The sequence below is a fragment of the Solea senegalensis genome, linkage group LG3, assembly GCF_019176455.1.
Source record: "Solea senegalensis isolate Sse05_10M linkage group LG3, IFAPA_SoseM_1, whole genome shotgun sequence".
Taxonomy (NCBI): Eukaryota; Metazoa; Chordata; class Actinopteri; order Pleuronectiformes; family Soleidae; genus Solea; species Solea senegalensis.
In genome coordinates this window covers 21,513,101-21,538,453 of record NC_058023.1, presented here as the reverse complement: position 1 = coordinate 21,538,453, position 25,353 = coordinate 21,513,101, and the positions used below count along the sequence as shown (strand labels likewise).

Sequence of the window (25,353 nt, the reverse complement as noted above, 5' to 3'; positions counted from 1 at the left end):
AATGTTCCTGGTGAAGGATTAGGTGGATGACTTTTTTACAAGTTTTTTTACACTGCATGTTCAAAAGACAGATCCTTTATTTAGGGTTGTCAAATTAGCATGTTAATTCCAATCAATTAATTCCAATCATATTTAGCGTGTTCTGTTTTTTAATTGTGTTAATCTAATTTTTAATCTCTAACTTTACTGTTTCTGTATGCAAGTTGCTTTTTTATAAAACTTGGTTTTATGTGTTGGGCTTCTTGTGCTTGAGTTGATGGGGGTGGAAAACAATGGTCAGTCACACCCTGAAGTGGAAATTGGCTGTCATTGTGTTTTGACGGCAGGGTGAGGAGCGATGATTACAAAGAGGAGACAAGAAAATGGAGGAGCATGTGAGAGCACTTGGCCCAATGAACGGGACATTTACATTTCAAAAACACCCAGGCGGCACCATTAATAAAGGTAAAGTGATATGCCTTTTGTGTAAGAAGGAGTTTGCTTATCACCGAAGCGGCTCAAGTTTAGCCTACCATGCAGGATTTCAGCAGATGATTAAAGTGCTTGAACAACGGTATAATATTCCATCCCATTGTCAACACAGCTTACGTGGCTCTTACTACACATGGATGGACCTCTAGGGCCATAGAATGTTTTCTAACTGTAACTGCTCATTACATTAATTCGGAGAAGAAGATGAAAAGCTCCGTCTTGTAGACCCGCCCACTTTAGGGAATTTATCTTAAGCACTGACACAAGCAGTGACAGAATGGAATGGTAACTAGAATAAAAATATAAACGTGTAAATGCAGCAATGTCTCTCCTCTTACTGTTTCAAATTCTCTGGATTGTTACAATTATGTGCTGAACCCCTAATCGAGCTGCCTCATCATTTCGTTTTTGCAAGATTGCATGACATGTCCTTAAGAATCCATCCATCCCTCATCTACCGCTTTATTCTCCACCAGAGGGTCGCGTGGGGTGCTGTGCCAATCTCAGCTGACATAGGGTGATAGGCGGGGTACACCCTGGACAGTCGCCAGTCCATCGCAGGGACACACACAGAGACAAACAACCATCAACTCTCACACTCACCTAAACCGAACCGAACCCAGGTGACCAAAACCCGTGAAATGAACCGAACTGTGGATTTTGTGAACCATTCCACCACTAACAGATAATTGCATAAATATTCTCTCCCAATTCTCTCTTCATTATGACCCAATGCCTCGACCCATGATGGCTTTCTTTGTGTTTCTCTCTGGTCTCAACATGATTATATAACATTTGGGTACAAACAGTGTCACCAAGAGGCCAAAACTGGAGGCCAGGATGGCAAATACCTCCACTGCATCTGCATATTTGCCTGGTGAGCTGATGTAAGCAGGGACAAAGGCCACCCACACTGCACAGAAGATCAGCATGCTGAAAGTGATGAGTTTGGCCTCATTGAAATTGTCTGGAAGATTCCTTGCTAGAAAAGCTAACAAACAACTGAGGACAGCCAGTAAACCAATATAACCAAGTAAAACTGCAAAACCAACTGTGGACCCAACTACACACTCATAAACTATCTTGTGACTTTGATACTGGGTGTTTTTATGAGGCACTGGTGAAGCAGAGACAAGCCAGACAGTGCAGATTGCTGCTTGAACAGAAGTCAGAACCAGAACCATTCCTCTCTGCTGCACAGCACCAAACCACTTCAGACTGGACTCACCTCCTGGTTTAGATGCCCTGAACACAGCCAGAACCACCAGGGTTTTCACCAGGATACATGAGACACAAAGCACAAAGCTGATGCCAAATGCTGCATGTCTTAGTTGGCAAGTCCATAATCTGGGTCGTCCAATGAAGAGCAATGGACAAAGAAAACACAATTTAAGTGACAGCAAGAGCTGGAAACTGAGTTCTGAATTGTTGGCACGAACTATAGGTGTCCTGCGATGATGGATGAAGATGCCCAGAACAACAACACAGATAAATGTGCCCAACAGTGAGGTGGTTGTCAAGCAGATACCCAAAGGCTCATGGTAGGAGAGGAACTCTGTTTTTTTAGGAACACAGTGGTCATGCTGGGGGCTGGACCAGAAATCTTCTGGACAACTGGTGCACTCCATGGAGTCTGAGAAAAAAGGAAAGTCATGAGATACATGTTTAAACAACATCTCTGAACTGTGGTGTTCACTCACTGGTCATATTGCTGATCTTTCCCTCAGAACAAGGGACACAGTCAAAACAACACTCAGGTTCCCCCTTCTTTCTGGCCATGCGGGTACCTGGAGGACAGCTCTCACTGCACACTGACCGAGGAGGCTGTGTGGAAAAAAATCTGGATCTGTTAGACTAATCTATATTGAGTAAGGCGATGGTAGTCTAAAAGTTAATAGGTTACCTGTTTGGATTCAAAGTTCCAGAAGATGGTGCTTTCATCCAGTGTGAGTTCTTCTCCTTTGAAGGCTGACCTCTTAACTTCACCCACTCTCTGAACTTTAGTTCTTCCATCAAGGAGCCACACCCAGTTCAGGATGTCATAAATTGGTAAGGCATCACCATTTTCATCAAATGACACTTGATCACCATATGATGTGGTGAAATTGACCATTTCCATGTAATGCATAATCTATGAAACTCCAAATGAATGACATAGGCAAAACAAAAAATAATGTTTACTATGAGATTAAGGATTTATGACCACAGCAGTGTCTAATATTCTCAAACCAAATTTAAGTTTCAAATAGCTAATTGCAAACATGACTATAAATTAACATTTAAACTATTTTTCTATTTTTTTTCAGTTCAAGCATTAAATGTTTACTGATATCTAAATACTACATTTTATTCTCTAAACATGCCAAAACTAGAATTTATTATATTATTTCTTTACACTTCACACTCCAGAAGAAATACAAATTATCACATGAAATTAAGAGTCAAGTGTAAACTGATATCTCACCTGCCAAGGCTCCAGTATTTGTAAATGAGCACAGGTGTTGTTGCTGAAAGGTCCTCTCCCTGGCTCACACTGCAGCATGTCATCAAGAGCATATGCCAGAGCGTACACAGCCTTATACACATTATATTCTGACCTGAGGTCTGAAACATCCAATAATTCATATCCCACATTCTCTATAACTTCCTGCCCAGTGCATAATTTTCCTCCAGCTTCCACCCAACCTGCTGGAGGTGGTGCAAATCTACACTGAAATGTGTGTTCCCAAAACTGATTCACCTGGAAGATAATAATTATTTGTATTATAGCCAGTATATAATACTCACAAATACCCAGTCTGAGGGAAACTCTCACCATGCTGTTTCCATATGTGTTGTTGTGATGTAGATCAGGACGTATTTGTAACAGGAAGTCACTGAGTCCTGGTATTTCTCCTCGATGGATATCAATACCCAGTGTTCCACCCAGGTACGGCATAAGGTGAGGAGTCTGGAGCACATCAACTGATGTCCAGGCTTCACTGGCAATCCACTGCAGGCCTGTCACATTCTGCCTCACCACCTGTACATTGCATTATCACAAGTATATTAATTCATACTTTCATGCCACACTGGACATGTTTGTTCACTCCGCTCTCGAATGCCGACTTTTTCTTATTTTTTATGTGTTTTCTACTCTTTCTGTATTGGATGAGTTGTGCAGTGCTAACTTAAAACAGACAGTCACTACAGGACATCGGCAATGCCAATGGCGCGTCACTAGCCGTCATTGTCCGAGTGGACAATGACGGCTAGCCAACGATCCCTGGAAAACAAGCAACGAGACATGAGCCAGTATCACAACACAGCGAGAAATAAGAAAGTGATGCACTCTTATTTTCACTGAGACCTGGCTTTCAGACAAAGTCCCAGAATGCACAGTTTAGCTACAGACTCACTTCATACACCGAGGAGACTGGACCGCAGCCTCCGGTAAAGCTAAAGGGGGAGGTGTGTGTGAAATTATCAACAACTTGTGGTGTTGAGATGTACAGACTGTTCAGAATTACTGTTCGCCAGACGTGGAATCATTACTACTAAAATTCCGTCCCTTCTATCTACCGAGGGACATTGCTGCTGTGTTTTTGGCCACTGTTTACATCCCACTGCTAGCTAACTCCATGGCAACGTTCAGCGAACTCCTCATCCAGACGCTGTTTTTTATCGTTGCCGGCAACTTCAACCAGTGCAATTTATAGACTGTACTTGCCAAATATTACCAACATGTGGACATTGCCACCTTTGACAAAAACATGTATACAGTAACATATGTGGTGCATACAGCGCTGCACCCCACCCCCACAGTCAGACCACATCTTCCTGTTCATGTATCTGGCGACAGAGACTGAAACAATCAAACCCTGTCACCAAACATGTCAAAGTCTTGACCCCAGAGACTGAGAGCGTCCTGCAGGACTGTTTTGCTCAGACAAACTGGGATATATTTAAAGCTGCAGCCACTCTGGAGGACTATTCTGTCAACATTCAAGACTATGCTGAGTTTGTGACTGCATACATTGGCACTTGTGTTGACATCATCGTACCCATCACACAAATCAGGAAGTTCCCCAAACTGAAGCCCTGGATAAACAGTCAGGTACAACACATGCTGCATACTCACTTTCTTGTATTCAGATCAGGCAATGAGACGGAGTACAAAGCTGCAAAGTACGGACTGAGAAAAGCGTAATCACAGCGGCCAAGAGGCAGTACAGAGAGAAGCTGGACAGCTTCTATTCTACTGCTGGCCCCAGGCAGGTGTGGCAAGGCCTGCAGTACATTACAGAGTACAGGGCCACCACCAGCAACACCTTCTACACTCACTTTGAGACCTCCAGCCACACCACAGAGAGGAGGCATATACACATTCTGACCTCCCAGATTCCTGGTGTCGAACTATTGTCCCCCTCCCCAAGAAAAGCCCACCCACCTGTCTGAATGACAAGTGGAGTGAGGCCAGTAGCACTCACTCCAATCATCGCAAAATGTTTTGAGAGAGTGTTGCTGGCTCACATCCAGAGCATCAACCCCATCTTGTTCACCCATGACTGTGTCGCCTCCCACAAAGACAACATCATCCTGAAGTTCGCGGATGACACTGCAGTGATCGGTTGCATCACTGGAGGGGAAGGGGCAGTCTACCGGAGGGAGGTGGCCAGTCTTGTGTCATGGTGTGAGGACAACAACCTCACCCTCAGCCACTGTTCATCTGGGAGCTTGAAGTGGAGAGGGTGAGCAGCTTTAAATTCCTGGGTGTCCTCATCAGCGAAGACCTCACCTGGACACTGAACACCACACAGCTGGTTAAGAGGGATCTTGACCAGTTGCATCACCTCGAGGTACGGCAGCACTACTGCTATGTACCGCAAGCGCCTGCAGAGAGTGGTGAAGACTGCGGAGATCATCAGAACTTTGCTGCCCTCTATTCACAGGAGAGCTGCCTCTATCCTCCACACACCCCAGGATTAACTGTTCACACTTCTCTCTTCAGGACAGAGATACAGAAGAGTGAAATGTAGAACCTCCAGTCTCAAGAACTCCTACATTCCTACTGCCATCAGACTCCTAAGCATCTGATAGAGTTATAATAATGAACATATATCACCTACCCCATGTCCATACTATTATTTTACACATTAAGCTTCTGTACACATCAACATACACTGCTACACTTACAACTGTTATGTTTCATAATTCATTGTACAAAGCAAATATCATTTCTATTGCATTGCATATTGTTGTGTGTTATTTTGTTACTTTAACTATTTATCTATGTCTTTGGCTTTTAAATCATTTGTGTGGACAGCGAGAAAGACTTTCATTGCACAGAGAAAGGTGTTTTTCTTACTGTACATATGACAATAAATTCTTTAAATCTTGAATCTAACAGTAAAGTGTAATCTAGTTTCCAGAGTTGATGTCATACACAAATCTGTGTTGAGTAACTTTGATGAAATCTGTTTTTAAAGACTAAATGTTATTTGCTACATATTTTTCAGGACTGACCTCTTTCATGAGGTTAATCATGAGACCCTTATTTGCAAACACAATCACCACTCGAGCTGTAGATTTCCTCATCACATCCACTATTCTCCTTAGTTCAGCAGGGTTGTCACCCCAGGGCAAAATCTCTGTGTAAGCCAGACAACCTCCACCAGCTGGACCCAGATCTGTGTGAAAGGATCGGGCAGCGTGGACTCCATAATCATCATCACTGATGAGCAGACCTGCCCAAGTCCAACCAAAGTGTTTAAGTATCTGAATCATAGCATTCACCTATGTGGACAGAGCAGAGGGATTAGCGCACAGGCTGAAATCATCTGTCACTAGAAATCCTGCTAAACAAGTGAATCAAAGACTCATGTTTAATCACTGTCTTTAAGTGTTATATATAAGTTGTATATCTGACACCACACAACTCTGTAATTGAAACACATAACATGACTAAACAGGAGTGGTCCTTTAAGCATTTTTACTTTGCAGATTAATATTCACCTGAAAAGCATCACTCGGGATTGTCCTAAAGAAAGATGGAAACTTGTGTCTGTCACTCAGGCAGGAACATGTGGCAAAATAACTGACCTGCAAAAATGTATCAGTAAAACACCAACAAATTCTGGTCAATTTTTTCACATTGTTAAGTTCAATTACTCATAACAATTTCATAAATTTGTAATTAAATTACAAATGAGTTGAAAGACAAATAACTTACCAGAGGCACTCTGTACAAACCTAAGACTGTGGATATGGCAACAGTACTTGAAGAAGAAGAATCACCCACAATCCCTAGGACTGGAGGAGTTCCTGCACAGTTCTCCTCTAATGTAACTTGCTCTTCTTGACCACTGACTAAGGTCAGTGCTCCACGAAATCCAATTCCTAGTTGAAAGCAGTTATCATACAGACTGTATCCCAGAGTCACATTAGGCAGCAGGTTGGAGTTTCTGTTGATCTCATCAATAGCAAAGGCCATGGTCTGAGCCTGTCTGAATCCTATAATATCAAAACTAACAACACAATAATTTACTAATTAAAAGAGATTATATAGTAACTGTGTATATGTTACACAACTACATAGTAGTAATGCAGCCAGTTAAATACCTCAACCATAATCAAATTACGTGAATGAAAACTAAAAGCATTAATCTTTATAGTCAAAAGTGCAGACGACAAATAAAACTGAATTTCATCAACTTTGTGTGGTTTTCTCACAGACTCACCTATAGCACTGAGGCTGTTGTGGTTCTGAGCTAAAAGACAGGTCAGGATCAGTTGAAATAAAGTGGACTGTAAACAGTCCACCTACAATCACATCTCCAGTTTTGTGCATCCCATTTAAATAAAATGGTCCATGTGAGTGACAAGAGGAGGAATAAATCGAGAAGGATGCAGCGGAGGAGAAGCAGAAATACAACAATTGGAAGATGAGGCTGGTGTCTAAAAATGCCCTCATGACTTTCCTCTGGTTCTTCTCCTTTACTGAGTGTGGTCTTCTTGATTTGTAGTAGGCCACATGTTGTTTAATCCTTTGTCACCACCCATAAGTGCAGAAGAGTAAGTGAAGCTCTGGGGGCAGGATCCAAAATAAATCTCTCGTAACAGTCCCCCCAGGAATTCATGATATAGCAAACTCGACAATACCGCAAATTTAACTTATTACTTTGGCTGTAGCACAACATTGTATTTAACAATGCATCACTGCAAACTATCTGTAACTGTAACCAGTCATTGCAGTTTTCTCCAAGAGAAATTACCATTACAGAGACTGTGTCATCATTACTGCTTAGATCAATCTTTCTCATAGTGAGTTGGGACTAAAGAGTGGGTTGGGTAACTAGAAAATACAGTTCACCACAGGACAGGTCATTGACTGAGCTGCAGGAAAACTCATTGTTTTTATTGCATCAGTCACTATAGGAGTTGTGAAAGTGTGTGTGTGTGGTCAAGGTGTCTTATATAGTGTTTATTGTGTAAAAATAAAAGACCAAAAAGAAGCTTAACATGCTGCTGCTGCACAGGTACCGTCCAGGTGAGAGAAAGTGTTTGTGATTACGGGCTGCACATTTAAATTTATTGCCACACCTGGCCCAGCTGCTCCAAAAATCTGGCTTCCTGCTCCAACCTTCACCTCCAAAAAGTACCAGTAGTCTTTCCAACAACACAGCTCTAACTGAAAAGGCAGGGTTCATCTTGACTCCGGTTTTCACTTTGAGGATGTACCTCCAGCTATAACTCTATAACCTCTTGCATGTGTCCTCTCAGACAATACTGTTTTTGAATGGGCAATGAACTCGGTTAATGTGACTGTTTAATTAAAACTTAACTGCAGTGTGAATTCACTTTGGTTCACCTGACATAAGTGCCATCATCCACCCATTACTGTGATGGTTTTCCCGGACCCTGTGAGGACCGCACCAAATTTGCCTGTTCCATGTCTCACAATTCTTTCGAGGTTGAGTTGGTGGCACCTCCTTGTTTTGATTAAGGAAGATGGTAAACATAGGTTTACACCAGAGTTGTATGACCCATTCTTGCTGTGTAATGGTCCACAGATCAACTGGCTTCACCCCCAACTTCATGATATTCAGCTGGGAGGTGAGTGAGCCTGTCGACTTGGTAGCTAGCGTACCTCCAGACCTCAGTGAGCTTCTGGAGCTGGCACAGCGATTCAGCAGAGAAACTCTTGGTGAGTCTGTGAAACGTGCAAAGAGACAGTATGACAAAAACTATTGCCAACCCAGTACTAGGTTGGTGATGCTGTGTGGTATCTCATCAAAGGCACACAGAAAATCAGAAACCAAGTCAAGAAATTCCTTCCTTCGTATGATGGACCATAATTTGTCCTTGGACTGCTGGACGATCTGGTGTATCGTATCCAGAAAGGCCCAAGGACCAAAGTGAAAGTGGTTCACCATGACCAGCTCAAGCCCTATCACTGCCGAGATCTACAACACCCGGGCAATGGAGAAGGCCCAGAGCTGGACACCAGTACAGGTGTCACGCCTAGTTTTGGACATGGATTCTGCAGGCCCTGACCTGGGTCTGGCTCAACTATGCTTTGATGTCAACGCAGATGTACCCCCAGTTTTATCTCATCAGAACCAGTAGGGGACATTCCCAGTCCTGCTGGCTCCAACATCACTAGCTTCCCTTACCTGGGGTAACCCAGGAGAGTGGGGGTGGTGATCGTTAGGGCCATCGTTCTCAAAGGCCAAAGCGGAAAGCACCTGCTAAGTATGGGTAGTGGGTGGTTTACTGAAGGAAAGACTGAATACAGTGGACCATTCTTTTTTTTTTATTTTTTCCAGTTGGTTACTGTTTATATGGTTAAAACCAGTTGTTATTAAGTGTTCATGCACTAAAAAAAAAAAAACTGTATTTGTTGTAATTTTCAGTGAAAGGAAAATTTTGCACACTGAACAAGTGGACTGTCTTTTGCTGGATTATAAAGCTGCATTTTTGCCAGTACCCCTTGTGCTAAGTACTAAATTTACTAAATATACTGAAATCCTCTGTAGTGGACTGAATCTAAAATGAGGACTGTATATGTGTATTAATGTAAAAACTGATGTGTGCTACTGTGCTGGAGTGACATTGTGTTATAATTGTCATCCAGAGTGGGGGTAGTGTTATAAGAGCAACTGAGAGTTAAGAGTGTTTTCCTTTAAGAAAGCAGGAGGTGTGCGATGCGTGATGACGTCAGTGTGAGCGACGGTGTACAGAGTTCAGAGCAAGTTAGCCAACAAAAGAGTATAACTGTACCGGAAGAAGTGTTTGGGTTATGATTGTTGTAATAAACACTTAGCATAAGAAGGCAAGAGGTGTCCGTCTGGTCATTGAAACTGAAGCAAAGTGAGTCCGCCTACTTCTTCAGCCCTGGGAAAACAACAGAGTGTCCTCCCCTACGCTCTCTAACTACGGTCGGGGAGCCGAGTATGAACGTTTAACACCATGTTCAATTGCTGTTTCTCTAAAATGTAGGTTTAAAAGAAAGGCTTTCATTAATTGTGATGCCAAGGTATCCATAAGAGGCCACAAGCTCAATACGGGTATTATGGGTAGATGTAAAGAAAGGACATATAATATTAGTAAGAAACATAGAGTGTATTGTGTTGTCGTAGTGTATACAGTAATTACATGTATAATATATAAAAAATATGAGAATATTTTAAATTGTATTTTTAAATAAATAAATATTTGTATTCTTTATAGATACAGTATACAGGATACAAAAATAAGTAAAATTATTTTTGATCAAATCTGGACACATGAGAGAGAGAGAGAGAGAGAGGGCGATCGGCGGGGTACACCCTGGACACGTAATGTAATGGCCAAAAAAATGGGAGAGAGCGTGAGAGAGAGCACGAGAGTTAGCACGAGAGTGAGCAAGGCGAAAGACAGAGAGAGAGAAAAGGAGAATTTTTCAAATTCACCAGCATACACCCCATAATGGTGACATTTAATACAAAATAATAATGTTTTCAGATAACAGTAAACTAACTTCTACACGTAAGTGTGACCTACACTTACACTTGAACAGAATGAGCATGGCTCTGTTAAACTAGAGTGAAATATAATTGTAACAAAGAAATTATCACATTTGTAGAGTAAATGTTCTGCACTTTAATTGAATGCTGGAATATATGAAACAATCCAGTTTGATATGTGTATTAACACATTCTACCTTTATTTTTGGATGTAGAGATAATTGACTTATTAAAGGTCTTGCCATTTTTATGATCCAATGCCACGACCCATGATGGCTTTCTTTGTGTTTCTCTCTGGTCTTAACAGGATTATATAACATTTGGGTCCAAAAAGTGCCACCAAGAGGCCAAAACTGGAAGCTAGGATGGCAAATACCTCCACTGCATCGGCATATTTGCCTGGTGAGCTGATGTAAGCAGGGACAAAGGCTACCCATACTGCACAGAAGATCAGCATGCTGAAAGTGATGAGTTTGGCCTCATTGAAACTGTCTGGAAGATTCCTTGCTAAAAAAGCTAACAAACAACTGAGGACAGCCAGTAAACCAATATAACCAAGTAAAACTGCAAAACCAACTGTGGACCCAACTGCACACTCATAAACTATCTTGTCACTGTGATACTGGGTGTTTTTATGAGGCATTGGTGAAGCAGAGACAAGCCAGACAGTGCAGATTGCTGCTTGAACAGAAGTCAGAACCAGAACTGTCCCTCTCTGCTGCACAGCACCAAACCACTTCAGACTGGACTCACCTCCTGGTTTGGAGGCCCTGAACACAGCCAGAACCACCATGGTTTTCACCAGGATACATGAGACACAGAGCACAAAGCTGATGCCAAATGCTGCATGTCTTAGTTGACAAGTCCATAATCTGGGTCGTCCAATGAAGAGCAACGAACACAAGAAACACAATTTAAGCGACACCACGAGAAGAAAACTGAGTTCTGAATTGTTGGCACGAACTATAGGTGTGCTGTGATGATGGATGAAGATGCCCAGAACAACAACGCAGATAAATGTGCCCAACAGTGAGATAGTTGTCAAGCAGATACCCAGAGGCTCATGGTAGGAGAGGAACTCTGTTTTCTTAGGAACACAGTGGTCACGCTGGGGGCTGGACCAGAAATCTTCTGGACAACTGGTGCACTCCATGGAGTCTGAGAAAAGAGGAAAGTCATGAGATACATGTTTAAACAACATCTCTGAACTGTGGTGTTCACTCACTGGTCATATTGCTGATCTTTCCCTCTGAACAAGGGACACAGTCAAAACAACACTCAGGTTCCCCCTTCTTTCTGGCCATGCGGGTACCTGGAGGACAGCTCTCACTGCACACTGACCGAGGAGGCTGTGTGGGGAACAATCAGTATCTGTTAGACTCATCTGTAAGGATTTGCCCATAGAAAAAGGTCAGGAAATCAGTTACCTGTTTGGATTCAAAGTTCCAGAAGATTTTCTCTTCATCCAGTGTGAGTTCTTTGTCTTTTAAGGCTGATCTCTTAACCTCACCCACAATCTGAACTTCAGTTCTTCCATCGGGGAGCCACACCAAGTTCATGATGTCATATATTGGTAAGGCATCACCATTCTCATCAAATGACACTTGATCACCAAATGTTGTGGTGAAGTCGACTTTTTCCATGTAATACATAAGCTTTGAAAATCAAAATTAAGAAGAAGAAAAACGATATAAAAAAAGTCATTAACATTTCGAAGAACCACTTTCTTCTAAAGCAATATTATTGGAAAATTGTTCTCAGGTATTCCTGACAGGTGGGTGGTATAAATCAGCATCATCGGTTTTGCAAAAGCTAATTCCTCTGCTTCTTCTGCAGATATAAGATTGTTTTAGTACAATATCAGCCATTGTCATTTGGGCTGCTGCTGTACTGATTTCTTCACCTAAGTGATGTTCTTTTAACATTAGTTGTGTTTCCTTTGTATCCGTGAGCTTTGAGACAATTTGTGCGCACCATGGACCTTTGTGCAGAGGGTTACAAACTATTTTGAAAAACGTGTTACATATAAAATCAGAATATGTTGTAATGTTAAATAAACATGTTAGTAACTTACTATACAAACCAGAACTTACAGTGTTATGTGGGAGGAGTTTTGAGCAGATAGAGGAGTGACAGTAATGACTGGAAATATGATGGCTGCCCTTTGTGCCACTTAAATAGGAATCAGAATTTTGAAGTCACTCATATTAGATATTTTCTTTATGATTATCCTGGTAAAGGAAATTGGCCAGTCAAATTATTATTGTGATTTAGATGATAAAATTGTACAACATTCCATTCCCAGCCAAGTGGTTTATCATTCTCCCAATTATATGTACCCTCAAAATGATTATGAATTTGTTTTTAGTTAAAACCTTTATTTTGCTGCTGTAAGTATTGCTCAAATTGTACTGTTTCCCTTGACCTAATCTAACATTGTTCTATTACCCATCTGTAAATGAAATACACACTCTTCACAGACTTCACCCCATTCAGAAGAATGCAGAAACACAAACAGATGGACAGACAGACACTCAGAGCCATTATACTTATACATTATACTATAAAACAATACTTCACTCACACTCTGTGGGGTGAAGTAATTAAGAGTTGAGTGTAAACTAATATCTCACCTGCCATGGCTCCAGTCTTTGTAAATGAGCACAGGTGTTGTTGCTGAAAGGTCCTCTCCCTGGCTCACACTGCAGCATGTCATCAAGAGCATATGCCAGAGCGTACACAGCCTTATACACATTATATTCTGACCTGAGGTTTGAAATATCAAATAATTCATTCTCCACATTCTCTATAACTTCCTGTCCAGTGCATAATTTTCCTCCAGCTTCCACCCAACCTGCTGGAGGTGGTGCAATTCTACACTGAAATGTGTGTTCCCAAAACTGATTAACCTGCAAAATAATTATTGTGTGTATTAAAGCCAGTATATAATACTCACAATACCCAGTCTGAGGGAAACTCTCACCATGCTGTTTCCATCAGTGTTGGTGTGATGTAGGTCAGGACGTATTTGTAACAGGAAGTCCCTGAGTCCGGGTATTTCTCCTCGACGGATGGAGATGCCCAGTGATCCACCCAGGTACGGCAAGTGGGGAGTCTGGATCACATCAAATGATGACCAGGCTTCACTGGCAATCCACTGCAGGCCTGTCACATGCTGTCTCACCACCTGTACATTGCATTATCATGAATATATTAATTCATACTTTCATACCAGTAAAGTCTAATCTAGTTTCCAGAGTTGACGTCATACACAAATCTGTGTTTGAGACTATTACACACAAAATTCAGGTAGTCATATAGGGAGTAGTCTTACTTAGCTTTAACAAGGCGCAGGTGTAACTTTAATGAAATCGTTTTTTTCAAAGACTAAGGCCATATCTACACGGAAACAGAAAAAAGATCTCTTTCTTTGTCGTTTTCAAAAATTTCCCAGTAAACATGACATTGTTTCAGAGAATATCTCTGTCTACATGGAACCTGATAAAACTACTCAAAACGCTGTAGTACATACAACAGCACTTTAGTTGCTTTAGAGTGGACAGCCCCTGAAATTAATTTGCTACATATATTTTTCAAGGACTGACCTCTTTCATGAGGTTAACCATGAGACCCTTATTTGAAAACACAATCACCACTCGAGCTGTAGATTTCCTTATTACATCCACTATTCTCCTTAGTTCAGTAGAGTCATCATCCCAGGGCAAAATCTCTGTGTAAGCCAGACAACCTCCACCAGCTGGACCCAGATCAGAGTGAAAGGATCGGGCAGCGTGGACTCCATAATCATCATCACTGATGATCAAACCTGCCCAAGTCCAACCAAAGTGTTTCAGAATCTGAATCATAGCATTCACCTATGTGGACACAGAGCAGAGGGATTAGTGCACAGGCTGGAATCATCTTTCACTAGAAATTCTGCTAAACAGGTTAATCAAAGACTCATGTTTAATCACTGTCTTTAAATGTTGTATATCTGACACCACACAATTCTGTCAGTGAAACACATAACATGACTAAACCCTTTAAGTATTTTTATTTGCAGATTTATATTCACCTGGAAATCATCACTTGGGATCGTCCGAAAGAAGGATGGAAACCTTTGTCTGTCACTCAGGCAGGAACATGTGGCAAAATAACTGACCTGCAAAAATGTATCAATAAAACAAACACGAAAAAAAAAATGGCTATTTTTTTTCAATTTCATAAATTAAGCATAACAATTTCATAAATTTGCAACTAAATTACATGAGTTGAAAGACAAAATTACTCACCAGAGGCATTCTGTACAAACCTAAGACTGTGGATATGGCAACAGTACTTGAAGAAAAAGAATCACCCACAATCCCAAGGACTGGAGGAGTTCCTGCACAGTTCTCCTCTAATGTAACTTCCTCTTCTTGACCACTGACTAAGGTCAGTGCTCCACGAAATCCAATTCCTAGTTGAAGGCAGTTATCATACAGACTGTATCCCAGAGTCACATTAGGCAGCAGGTTGGAGTTTCTGTTGATCTCATCAATAGCAAAGGCCATGGTCTGAGTCTGTCTGAATCCTATAATATCCAAACTAACAACATAACAACACAGGTGTTTACTAATTAAAACAGATTATATATTAACTGTGCATATGTTACACAACTACATAGTAATAATGCAGCCAGTTAAATATCTCAACCATAATCAAATTATGTGAATGAAAACTAATAGCATTAATCTTTATAGTCAAAAGTGCAGACTACTAATATAAACTGAATTTAATCAACTTTGTGTGGTTTTCTCACAGACTCACCTATAGCACTGAGGCTGTTGTGGTTCTGAGGTAAAAGACAGGTCAGGATCAGTTGAAATGAAGTGGAGTGTAAACAGTCCACCTACAATCACATCTCCAGTTTTGTGGATCCCATTTAAATAAAATGGTCCCTGTGAGTGACAAGAGGAGGAATAAAGAGAGAAGGACACATCAGAGGAGAAGCAGAAATACAACATTTGGAAGATGAAGCTGGTGCCTAAAAATGCCCTCATGACTTTCCTCTGGTTCTTCTCCTTTACTGAGTGTGGTCTTCTTGATTTGTAGTTGACATGTTTAATCCTTTATCACCACCCATCAGTGCAGATGAGGTAGTGAAGCTCTAGGGGCAAGGTCCATGATAAATCTCACGTGACAGTCCCCCAGGAATTCAACTTTGACTAATTGCTTTGGCTGTAGCTCAACCTTGTATTTCTTCCCTATCATTGCAAACTTTCTCTAACTGTAACCAGTCATTGCAGTTTTTGCCAAGACAATTACCGTAATAGAGGCTGTGTCAGCATTAAGGATTAGATCCGTCTTTCTCAGATGGTGAGTTGGGACCAAGGAGTGGGTTGGAGAAGTGGAAAATACAGTTCACAACAGGACATTTTGCTTTGAACAGCTGCTCCTCTCATGGACTGTGAGCTGCAGGACACTCAGTGTCACAATCTGGCTCAAAGGCAAATGATGAATACAGAAGGTACACAGTGGATGATGTTTTAATAATGTTGAATTAATTTCACAACTCTAAAAATTGAGTATGTCAGTAACTACATCAGTTGTGAAAGTGTGAGTGTGTCATGGTGTCTTATATTGTGTTTATTAAGTGGAAAAATAAAAGACCAAACTGAAGCCCAGGTACCGTCCAGGATAGAGACAGCTTTTGTGATGAAGGGCACATTTGCTTCAAATGCTCCACCATCATCAGAGGATTAAATGACTATAGGCCTGTTGCCCTGACATCTGTGGTCATGAAATCCTTTGAGAGACTGGTGTTGAGCCACCTGAAGGTCATAACTGACTGCCCTGCTGGACCCCCTGCACTTTGCCTACCAGCAAACAGGTCGCCCGATGATGTCAACATGAGACTACACTTTATCCTGCATCACCTCAACCAACCAGGGACGTATGCCATGTGAGGGGAAAGGAGACCTTGTTTGGCTCAACCTCGGCAATGCATATGGCTCCATGCCCCACAAGCTGGTTGAGACCTCATCCTGAGTTACTATGGGAACTTCAGGGTCAGGGTCACATCTGGGAGCGTTACATCTGATTGGCATCGGCTTGAAAAGGGGATTATAACTGGGTGCACCATCTCAGTCAGCCTGTTCGCCCTTGCCATGAACATAGTAGTTAAGGCAGCTGAAACGGAAAGCAGAGGCCCTCTGTCCAGGTCTGGCATTCGGCAGCCCCCCATCAGAGCCTTCATGGACGACCTCACTGTCACCACAACATCAGTGCCTGGTGGGGGGTGTATACTCCAGGGCCTGGAAAAGCTCATTTCCTGAGCAAGAATGAACTTGAAACCAGCTACAAGTTTCGCTTCCTGGTGGATGGCGAGGTAATACCAGTCAAGAGCCTGGGAAGTGTCTTTGATTGCAGTCTCAGGGATACATCAGCAATCCAAACAACCATCAAGGAGCTTGAAACTTGGCTGTTGGTGGGTAAACAAATCTGGCTTACCCGGGAAATTCAAGGCATGGAGTCCTACCCCGGGTACTCTGGCCTTTGTTGGTGTACGAGGTGACCCTGTCAACAGTGGAAACCCTCTGAAAAGATCAGCAGCTACCTCCGCAGTGCAGCACTGTATGGGAAGACCAATAACCTCCAGCTCCCAATCAGCAGCCTCGACGAGGAGTTCAGAGTCTCTCGGGCGAGAGAGGCTATGCTCTATCGGGATTCTAAGGACTCTAAGGAAGAGTTGCATCAGCAGGCATCATGGTGCATACAGGCAGGAAGTGGAAAGCCCAGGAAGGCCTGAAGGTAGCTGAGACACAGAGCTTTGGTGGACACAGTGGCACAGTGAGGTGCCGAGGTTTTGCTGGCCACTCACTGTGCAAAGTTTATACCATGCTAGGTATCACGGGGGCTGTGAAGAGGAAAGCCATAGAGAACACCATGGAGGCTGCAGAGAGAGCCTCCAGATCAGCAGTGGAGTAGTGCTGCTGGAACACAAGTCAGGGTCTTCTCAACCCTGGCTGGGTCGAATGATCTCACATCACTGAGAATGTGTTCCAGAGCATCCTAAGATGTATCTTTCATTCGCGAGCTACCTTGTGGTCCTTTTGAGTATAACTTTTCATGGTATGCTCAGAGCTCATTGTATTGTCGCTCAGCCTTTATAAATTATTTATGTTTTCACTGTTGTTTATTTTCTCATCCCAATCTACACTGATAGAAGCATTTGTATCGTAAAGAATAGACAAGTTAAATAAAGGATTTAACCAGACCATTGGACTCTGGTTTGATCGATCAACTGAAGAGGACTGCTTTTTTTCGACCTGGCAACAAGATTATTGAGAATAGCCCTTACACAAAATATCGGGCACATATGTGCAGTTTTGAAATAACACATTTTTCAGAAAATAAACCTTCCATGGGTTGTGTACAGGTTCTACAGGTCAAGTGTGACCTGCACTTACACTTGAAAAGAATGAGCCTGGCTCGGTTCAATTAGAGTGAAATATAATTATATACAGGGCAGGGAAAGTAACTTACAGTTTAATTGGGGGTGGCATTAACTTGCATTATTAAAAGTAACAAAGGAATTACCACATTTGTACAGTAAATGTTCTGCACTTAAATTGAATTCTGGAAAACATGAGACAATGACGTTTGATATGTGTATTAACACATTCTACCTTTATTTTTGGATATAGCGATAACTTACTTATTAAGGGTCTTGCCATTTTTATGATCCAATGCCACGACCCATGATGGCTTTCTTTGTGTTTCTTTCTGGTCTCAACAGGATTATATAACATTTGGGTCCAAACAGTGCCACTAAGAGTCCAAAACTGGAGGCTAGTATGGCAAATACCTCCACTGCATCTGCATATTTGCCTGGTGAGCTGATGTAAGCAGGGACAAAGGCCACCCACACTGCACAGAAGATCAGCATGCTGAAAGTGATGAGTTTGGCCTCATTGAAGCTATCTGGAAGATTCCTTGCTAGAAAAGCTAATAAAAAACTGAGGACAGCCAGTAAACCAATATAACCAAGTAAAACAGCAAAGCCAACTGTGGACCCAACTACACACTCATAAACTACCTTGTCACTTTGATACTGGGTGTTTTTATGAGGCATTGGTGAAGCAGAGACAAGCCAGACAGTGCAGATTGCTGCTTGAACAGAAGTCAGAACCAGAACTGTCCCTCTCTGCTGCACAGCACCAAACCACTTGAGACTGGACTCACCTCCTGGTTTGGAGGCCTTGAACACAGCCAGAACCACCATGGTTTTCACCAGGATACATGAGACACAAAGCACAAAGCTGATGCCAAATGCCGCATGTCTTAGTTGACAAGTCCATAATCTGGGTCGTCCAATGAAGAGCAATGAACACAAGAAACACAATTTGAGTGACAGCAAGAGCTGGAAACTGAGTTCTGAATTGTTGGCACGAACTATAGGTGTGCTGTGATGATGGATGAAGGTGCCCAGAACAACAACACAGATAAATGTGCCCAACAGTGATGTGATTGTCAAGCAGATACCCAGAGGCTCATGGTAGGAGAGGAACTCTGTTTTCTTAGGAACACAGTGATCACGCTGGGGGCTGGACCAGAAATCCTCTGGACAACTGGTGCACTCCATGGAGTCTGAGAAAAGAGGAAAGCGATGAGAAACGTGTTTATACAACAGCTCTGAACTGTGATGTTTAAAACTTTACACTCACCAGTCGTATTGCTGATCTTTCCCTCAGAACAAGGAACACAGTCAAAACAACACTCAGGTTCTCCTTTCTTTCTGGCCATGCGGGTACCTGGAGGACAGCTCTCACTGCACACTGACCGAGGAGGCTGTGTGGAGAAAAATCAGTGTCTGTTAGTCTCATCTGTAAGGACTTGCCCATAGGCAAAGTGCCATGAAATCAGTTACCTGTTTGGATTCAAAGTTCCAGAAGATTTTCTCTTCCACCAGTGTTAGTTCTTCATCTTTGAAGGCTGATCTCTTAACCTCACCCACGATCTGAACTTCATTTCTTCCATCAGGGAGCCACACCCAGTTCATGATGTCATATATTGGTAAGGCATCACCATTCTCGTCAAATGACACTTGATCACCAAATGCTGTGGTGAAGTTAACTTTTTCCATGTAATACACAAGCTTTGGAAAGCAAAATTAAGAAGAAAAATTATTATTAAAAAAAAAAGCATTTACTTCTAAAGCAATATTATTGAAGAATTGTTCTCAGGTATTCCTCACAAGTGGGTGGTATAAATCAGCATCATCAGTTTTGCAAAAGCTAACTCAACAAATTGAGCTAATAAGATATAATAGATCATTTTTAAATGTCCCTGCTTCTACTGCAGATACAAGATTGTATTTTTGTACTGTTGCAGTACTGACATTTTTCTTATCACACACATTGGTTAAACCATTCATACTGCTGTGATAAATAGTGTGTGTCACTGTTCTGCCCCATGCCTCACCTTCCAGTACTTTTCCACTCACCCCTCCTCTGCTCCGCCCTGCTCCGCCCTGCATGCCAGCCAAGCCCACCTCATCAGCCAATTCAGCTCACCTGTGTACCACTACTCTCCCACTTATTAAGCACCAGTATAGACCCTTTCATTGTATACAAATATTCCAAGCCTAGCGAGAATGCACACACAGTTTGGGTTCAGAAAACGTCACAACAGGTAAGCGAAGAGCATGTATGTCAACGGTCCTCCACCGAATAATTCTGAATATGGTCTTTCATTGTCGATTAAGGACCGCAAACAATACCTAAATAAATTAGTACTAGTTGATGGCAATAGTCTGCCTGACCCAGCTTCCATAAAAGATTGGGTAGATGATACTAGGAAGTGGCCAGATATTCACTCTTACCTTATAGATAAACCTAGCCCATACACGCAAGAAAGTCTATGCACATACAAGTCTTACAAGGAATGTTTTTAGCACACCATGTTTATTTGTCAACGCACTAGCCGACCGGCAGCTAACTACAAGCTAGCTACATCCAAGACCACAACATAACATTAGGAGGCATAGGTTTCATATATACATATGTGCATTGACACAAAAATTTCTGTGAAATCCAGGCATTTCAGCATAATCTAACAGAAAGAGCTGATAAATGATAACTTACATGAAATGAAGTGAGCACTGTAAACGCGAGCCTCTTTGACTGTAGTAGCATCACCCCTGTCTTCTCTTTTTAATGCTTGGAGCCACAGACGATGTCTATTTTTTTGAAAGGGATGAGATCCTGTAGGGATTCTGAAGAACTTGACACCATTGCTGGTTCTATTTTCACAGCCAACCACACTTCAAGTAGGCGTCTTAGGTGTTGGACTGTTGGACTTAGTTAATGGTACGAGTATGTGTTTTCTGACCCCAAACTGCGTGCGCATATTTCTGTGACATAGCTCTCGAAAGGGTCTATAAGCTTCTACAGTTCATTCACTCCCCGCCAGACTGTTCTTTGCTCTTCTGATGCCATACTTTCCAGTGTTTCTCCAGATTGAGCCCCTGTTGTCGACCGTTCCTGCTTCTGATTCTGCCTTCTCTGCCTACCTGCCTTCTGCCTTTTTGGAATTGTTTGTTATCCTGTGTGGCCACTTTGGTTTTTGACTGCTGGCCTCCCTACTCGACTGCCTCTTCTGCTTGCCTATTTTGGACTTTTCCTGGTTGGACTGTTTACCTTGGTTTTGGACTGTGCTCGACTCGACTCCCCCTCGCTGCTTTCCGCCAGTACTGTTGCCTGGCAAGAGCCCAAACTAAAATCTAAGAACTGACCTTGCCTGTGTGTGCTGAATTTGGGTCCAAACACCACCCATTACAGTATGAGCTGCACTTACATGCCAAACCTAACACGCTTGCTTGGTCACTACTTGTTTTCTCAGGCATTTGCAGCGTAAATGACCATTAATATACACACAGATATGAAATAAAAAAGCCAAGCCAATGTTATAGAACCCAAGTGAAAACATTATTTCAAATCACTTTTCACTTTTAGAATTGTAAACCAAAAGAGGCGGGGACTTCTGTTCATACTTGACCTTCAATCGTGTCAAGTTCTTTATGCTGATATTTTATTAAATCTTCTTTCAAGTTAAGGTTAGTTATGGTAATGTAAATTATATTGTTTTAACATACAACATACAAATCAGATAATCAGAGTATTTTGAAGTCACTTATATTAAATATTTTCTCTATGTTTATCCTGGTAATGGAAATTTGCCAGTCAAATTATTCTTGTGATTTGTATGATAAAATTGTACAACATTCCATCCCCATCCATTCTCCCAATTATATGTACCCTTAAAATGATTATGAATTTGTTTTTAGGTAAAACCTTTACTGTGCTGCTTTAAGTATTGTCACATAACCCAAATTATACTGTTTCCTCTGACCTAATATTACATTGCTCTATTACCCATCTGTAAATGAAATATATTCTCATTTATAATTCACTTCTATAAATTATTATTTATATTTCATTCTTATACAATGCACTCAATTATCTAGTCTGTATAAGTGTACAAAATAATGATTACAATTACCATAATAAAATTAATAATACACAACTCTAAAAGAAATTAAGAGCTGAGTGTAAACTGATATCTCACCTGCCATGGCTCCAGTCTTTGTAAATGAGCACAGGTGTTGTTGCTGAAAGGTCCTCTCCCTGGCTCACACTGCAGCATGTCATCAAGAGCATATGCCAGAGCGTACACAGCCTTATACACATTATACTCTGACATGAGGTTTGAGACATCCAAGAATTCAGTCTCCACATTCTCTATAACTTCCTGTCCAGTGCATAATTCTCCTCCAGCTTCCACCCAACCTGCTGGAGGTGGTGCAAATCTACACTGAAATGTGTGTTCCCAAAACTGATTCACCTGGAAAATAATTATTGTGTGTATTAAAGCCAGTATATAATACTCACAAATACCAAGTCTGAGGGAAACACTCACCATGCTGTTTCCATCTGTGTTGTTGTGATGTAGGTCAGGACATATTTGTAACAGGAAGTCCCTGAGTCCTGGTATTTCTCCTCGACGGATGGAGATGCCCAGTGTTCCACCCAGGTACGGCATGAGGTGAGGAGTCTGGAGCACATCAACTGATGACCAGGCTTCACTGGCAATCCACTGCAGGCCTGTCACATTCTGCCTCACCACCTATGTATATTGATTCATATTTTCATACCAGTAAAGTGTAATCTAGTTTCCAGAGTTGATGTCATATGCAAATCCGTGTTTGAGACTATTATAAGCAAAACTCAAGTTCTCATAGGACAAGGTACAGGTGTAACTTTAATGAACTTCTTTTTAAGAGACTATGGCCACATGACCTACATGGAAACAGAAAACAATATTTTTCTTTGCTGTTTTCAAAAATATCCCAGTAAAGACCGAATTGTTTCAGGAATTATCTCGTCCTGAAACAAAACGCATATGTAGTGTAGTGCATATGACAGCACTGTAGGTGCACTGTAACAAGATGAAGAACTCACAAAAAAACAGAGAAATAGATGTAAACATTAGATATAATAATTATATAATAATTAATAATAAACTACTATAATAATTAGATATAATATTTGTGTGTCCGACTGCGGGCGGAGAGTCGGACAGTCTTTCACGTCCCATAAAACGCCATCCCTGTGTTGACAGAACGCCTCTCTGGAAAGAATGGTATGCATATTCACCTAAACCCATTTCTGTGTGGACGGCCCTAAAAAGGTATTTGCTACATATATTTTTCAGGACTGACCTCTTTCATGAGGTTAATCATGTGACCCTTGTATGCAAACACAATCACCACTCGAGCTGTAGATTTCCTCATCACATCCACTATTCTCCTTAGTTCAGCAGGGTCGTCACCCCAGGGCAAAATCTCTGTGTAAGCCAGACAACCTCCACCAGCTGGACCCAGATCAGAGTGAAAGGATCGCGCAACGTGGACTCCATAATCATCATCACTGATGAGCAGACCTGCCCAAGTCCAACCAAAGTGTTTTAGAATCTGAATCATAGCATTCACCTATATGGACACAGAGCAGAGGGATTAGTGCACAGGCTGAAATCATCTTTCACTCGAAATCCAGCTAAACAGGTTCATCAAAGACTCATTTTTAATCACTGTCTTTGAGTGTTGTGTTATGTCTGACAGCACACAATTCTGTATATGAAACACATAACATGACAGGAGCAGCCCTTTATGCATTTTTACTTAATATTCACCTGGAAATCATCACTTGGAATCGTTCTAAAGAAAGATGGAAATCTTTGTCTGTCACTCAGGCAGGAACATGTGGCAAAATAACTCACCTGCAATGTATCAATAAAACAAAAGATTTTAGGCTGATTTTTTTGTTCACATTTTTAAGCTTAATTACTCATAACAATTTAATTAATTTGCAATTAAATTAAAAATGAGTTGAAAGACTAAAAGACTTACCAGAGGCACTCTGTACAAACCTAAGATTGTGGATATGGCAACAGTACTTGAAGAAGAAGAATCACCCACAATCCCTACGACTGGAGGAGTTCCTACACAGTTCTCCTCTAATGTAACTTGCTCTTCTTGACCACTGACTAATGTCAGTGCTGCACGAAATCCAATTCCTAGTTGTAGGCAGTTATCATACAGACTGTATCCCAGAGTCACATTAGGCAGCAGGTTGGAGTTTCTGTTGATCTCATCAATAGCAAAGGCCATGGTCTGAGCCTGTCTGAATCCTATAATATCAAAACTAACAACATAACAACTCAAATGTTTACTGATTAAAATAGATTATATAGTAACTGTGTATATGTTACACAACTACATAGTAATAGTGCAGTCAGTTAAATCTCTCAACCATAATCATATTATGTGAATTAAAACTAATGGCATTAATCGTTATAGTCAAAAGTGCAGACTACTAATATAACTGAATTTCATCAACTTTGTGCTGTTTTCTCACAGACTCACCTATAGCACTGAGACTGTTGTGGTTCTGAGCTAAAAGACAGGTCAGGATCAGTTGAAATGAAGTGGACCGTAAACAGTCCACCTACAATCACATCTCCAGTTTTGTGCATCCCATTTAAATAAAACTGTCCCTGTGGGTGACAAGAGGAGGACACATCAGAGGAGAAGCAGAAATACAACAATAGGAAGATGAGGCTGGTGTTAAAAAATGCCCTCATGATTTTCCTCTGGTTCTTCTCCTTTTCTGAGTGTGGTCTTCTTGATTTGTCATAGGCTAAGTGTTATTTAATCCTTTATCACCACCCTTCAGTGCAGAGGAGGAAGTGAAGGGGCAGGGTCCAAAATAAATCTCACGTGACAGTCCCCCCAGGAATTCATGATTGGCAAACCCAACAATAACGCAAATTTGACTAATCACTTAGGCTGTAGCGCAACCTTGTATTTCTTCCCTATCACTGCAAACTCTTTGTAACTGTAACCAGTCATTGCAGTTTTCTCCAAGACAATTACCGTAAAAGTATCATCATTAATGCTTATATCAGTCTTTCTAAGATGGTGAGTTAGTTCCAGAGTGGGTTGGGGAAGTGGAAAATACAACGATTTAGGGGCCATAGATTTCCACCTGAAGAGCATCAATTGGGATTGTCCTAAAGAAAGGTGAAAACTTTTGTCTGTCACTCAGGCAGGAACATGTGGCAAAATAACTCACCTGCAAAAACCAACACACCATGTATCATAAAAAAAATTGATTGCTGTTTTTTTTGTTTTCAAATTTGAAAACAATACATATCATCTGACAGTCCCTCCAATGCGGCAATAATAACAATTCAAGTAACACAAAGTAGGATTTGCTATTTTCTGTCTTGTTTGTCACCTGTCGCAAAATATGTTGTTCCAACATGTGCATTTGTTGACAAGTCAACCATCCTG

The 25,353-nt window shown here is 41.4% G+C and overlaps 2 protein-coding genes across 2 annotated transcripts; both read right to left on the bottom strand.

Moving 5' to 3' along the window:
• Nucleotides 1–1,022: 1,022 nt before the first annotated feature.
• Nucleotides 1,023–7,492, bottom strand: LOC122767070 (extracellular calcium-sensing receptor-like). Its single transcript, XM_044022415.1, has 9 exons — nucleotides 7,191–7,492; nucleotides 6,683–6,977; nucleotides 6,466–6,552; nucleotides 5,977–6,246; nucleotides 3,287–3,493; nucleotides 2,936–3,211; nucleotides 2,375–2,602; nucleotides 2,172–2,295; nucleotides 1,023–2,104 (listed from the first exon to the last, which is right to left on the bottom strand). Exons 1-9 carry the CDS (start codon nucleotides 7,421–7,423, stop codon nucleotides 1,194–1,196), a joined length of 2,631 nt encoding a protein of 876 aa, XP_043878350.1. The 5' UTR covers nucleotides 7,424–7,492; the 3' UTR covers nucleotides 1,023–1,193.
• Nucleotides 7,493–18,107: 10,615 nt separating this feature from the next.
• On the bottom strand, nucleotides 18,108–24,666 carry LOC122767064 (extracellular calcium-sensing receptor-like). The gene is made up of 9 exons (XM_044022408.1): nucleotides 24,424–24,666; nucleotides 23,908–24,202; nucleotides 23,691–23,777; nucleotides 23,221–23,490; nucleotides 22,419–22,625; nucleotides 22,068–22,343; nucleotides 19,369–19,596; nucleotides 19,166–19,289; nucleotides 18,108–19,061 (listed from the first exon to the last, which is right to left on the bottom strand). The coding sequence occupies exons 1-9, from the start codon at nucleotides 24,639–24,641 to the stop codon at nucleotides 18,178–18,180; spliced, it is 2,589 nt and encodes an 862-aa protein (XP_043878343.1). The 5' UTR covers nucleotides 24,642–24,666; the 3' UTR covers nucleotides 18,108–18,177.
• Nucleotides 24,667–25,353: the final 687 nt, after the last annotated feature.

Coding starts and splice junctions, on each gene's coding strand:
- LOC122767064 (XM_044022408.1), bottom strand. CDS start 24,641: ATGAGGGCATTTTTTAACACCAGCCTCATCTTCCTATTGTTGTATTTC. Junction 23,491..23,690: donor TTCCAAGTGATGATTTCCAG/GTGAATATTAAG, acceptor GTGTCCATATAG/GTGAATGCTATGATTCAGAT. Junction 19,062..19,165: donor AAAGATCAGCAATACGACTG/GTGAGTGTAAAG, acceptor CCAGTTGTCCAG/AGGATTTCTGGTCCAGCCCC.
- LOC122767070 (XM_044022415.1), bottom strand. CDS start 7,423: ATGAGGGCATTTTTAGACACCAGCCTCATCTTCCAATTGTTGTATTTC. Junction 6,247..6,465: donor TCCCGAGTGATGCTTTTCAG/GTGAATATTAAT, acceptor CTGTCCACATAG/GTGAATGCTATGATTCAGAT. Junction 2,603..2,935: donor AAATACTGGAGCCTTGGCAG/GTGAGATATCAG, acceptor GGAGTTTCATAG/ATTATGCATTACATGGAAAT.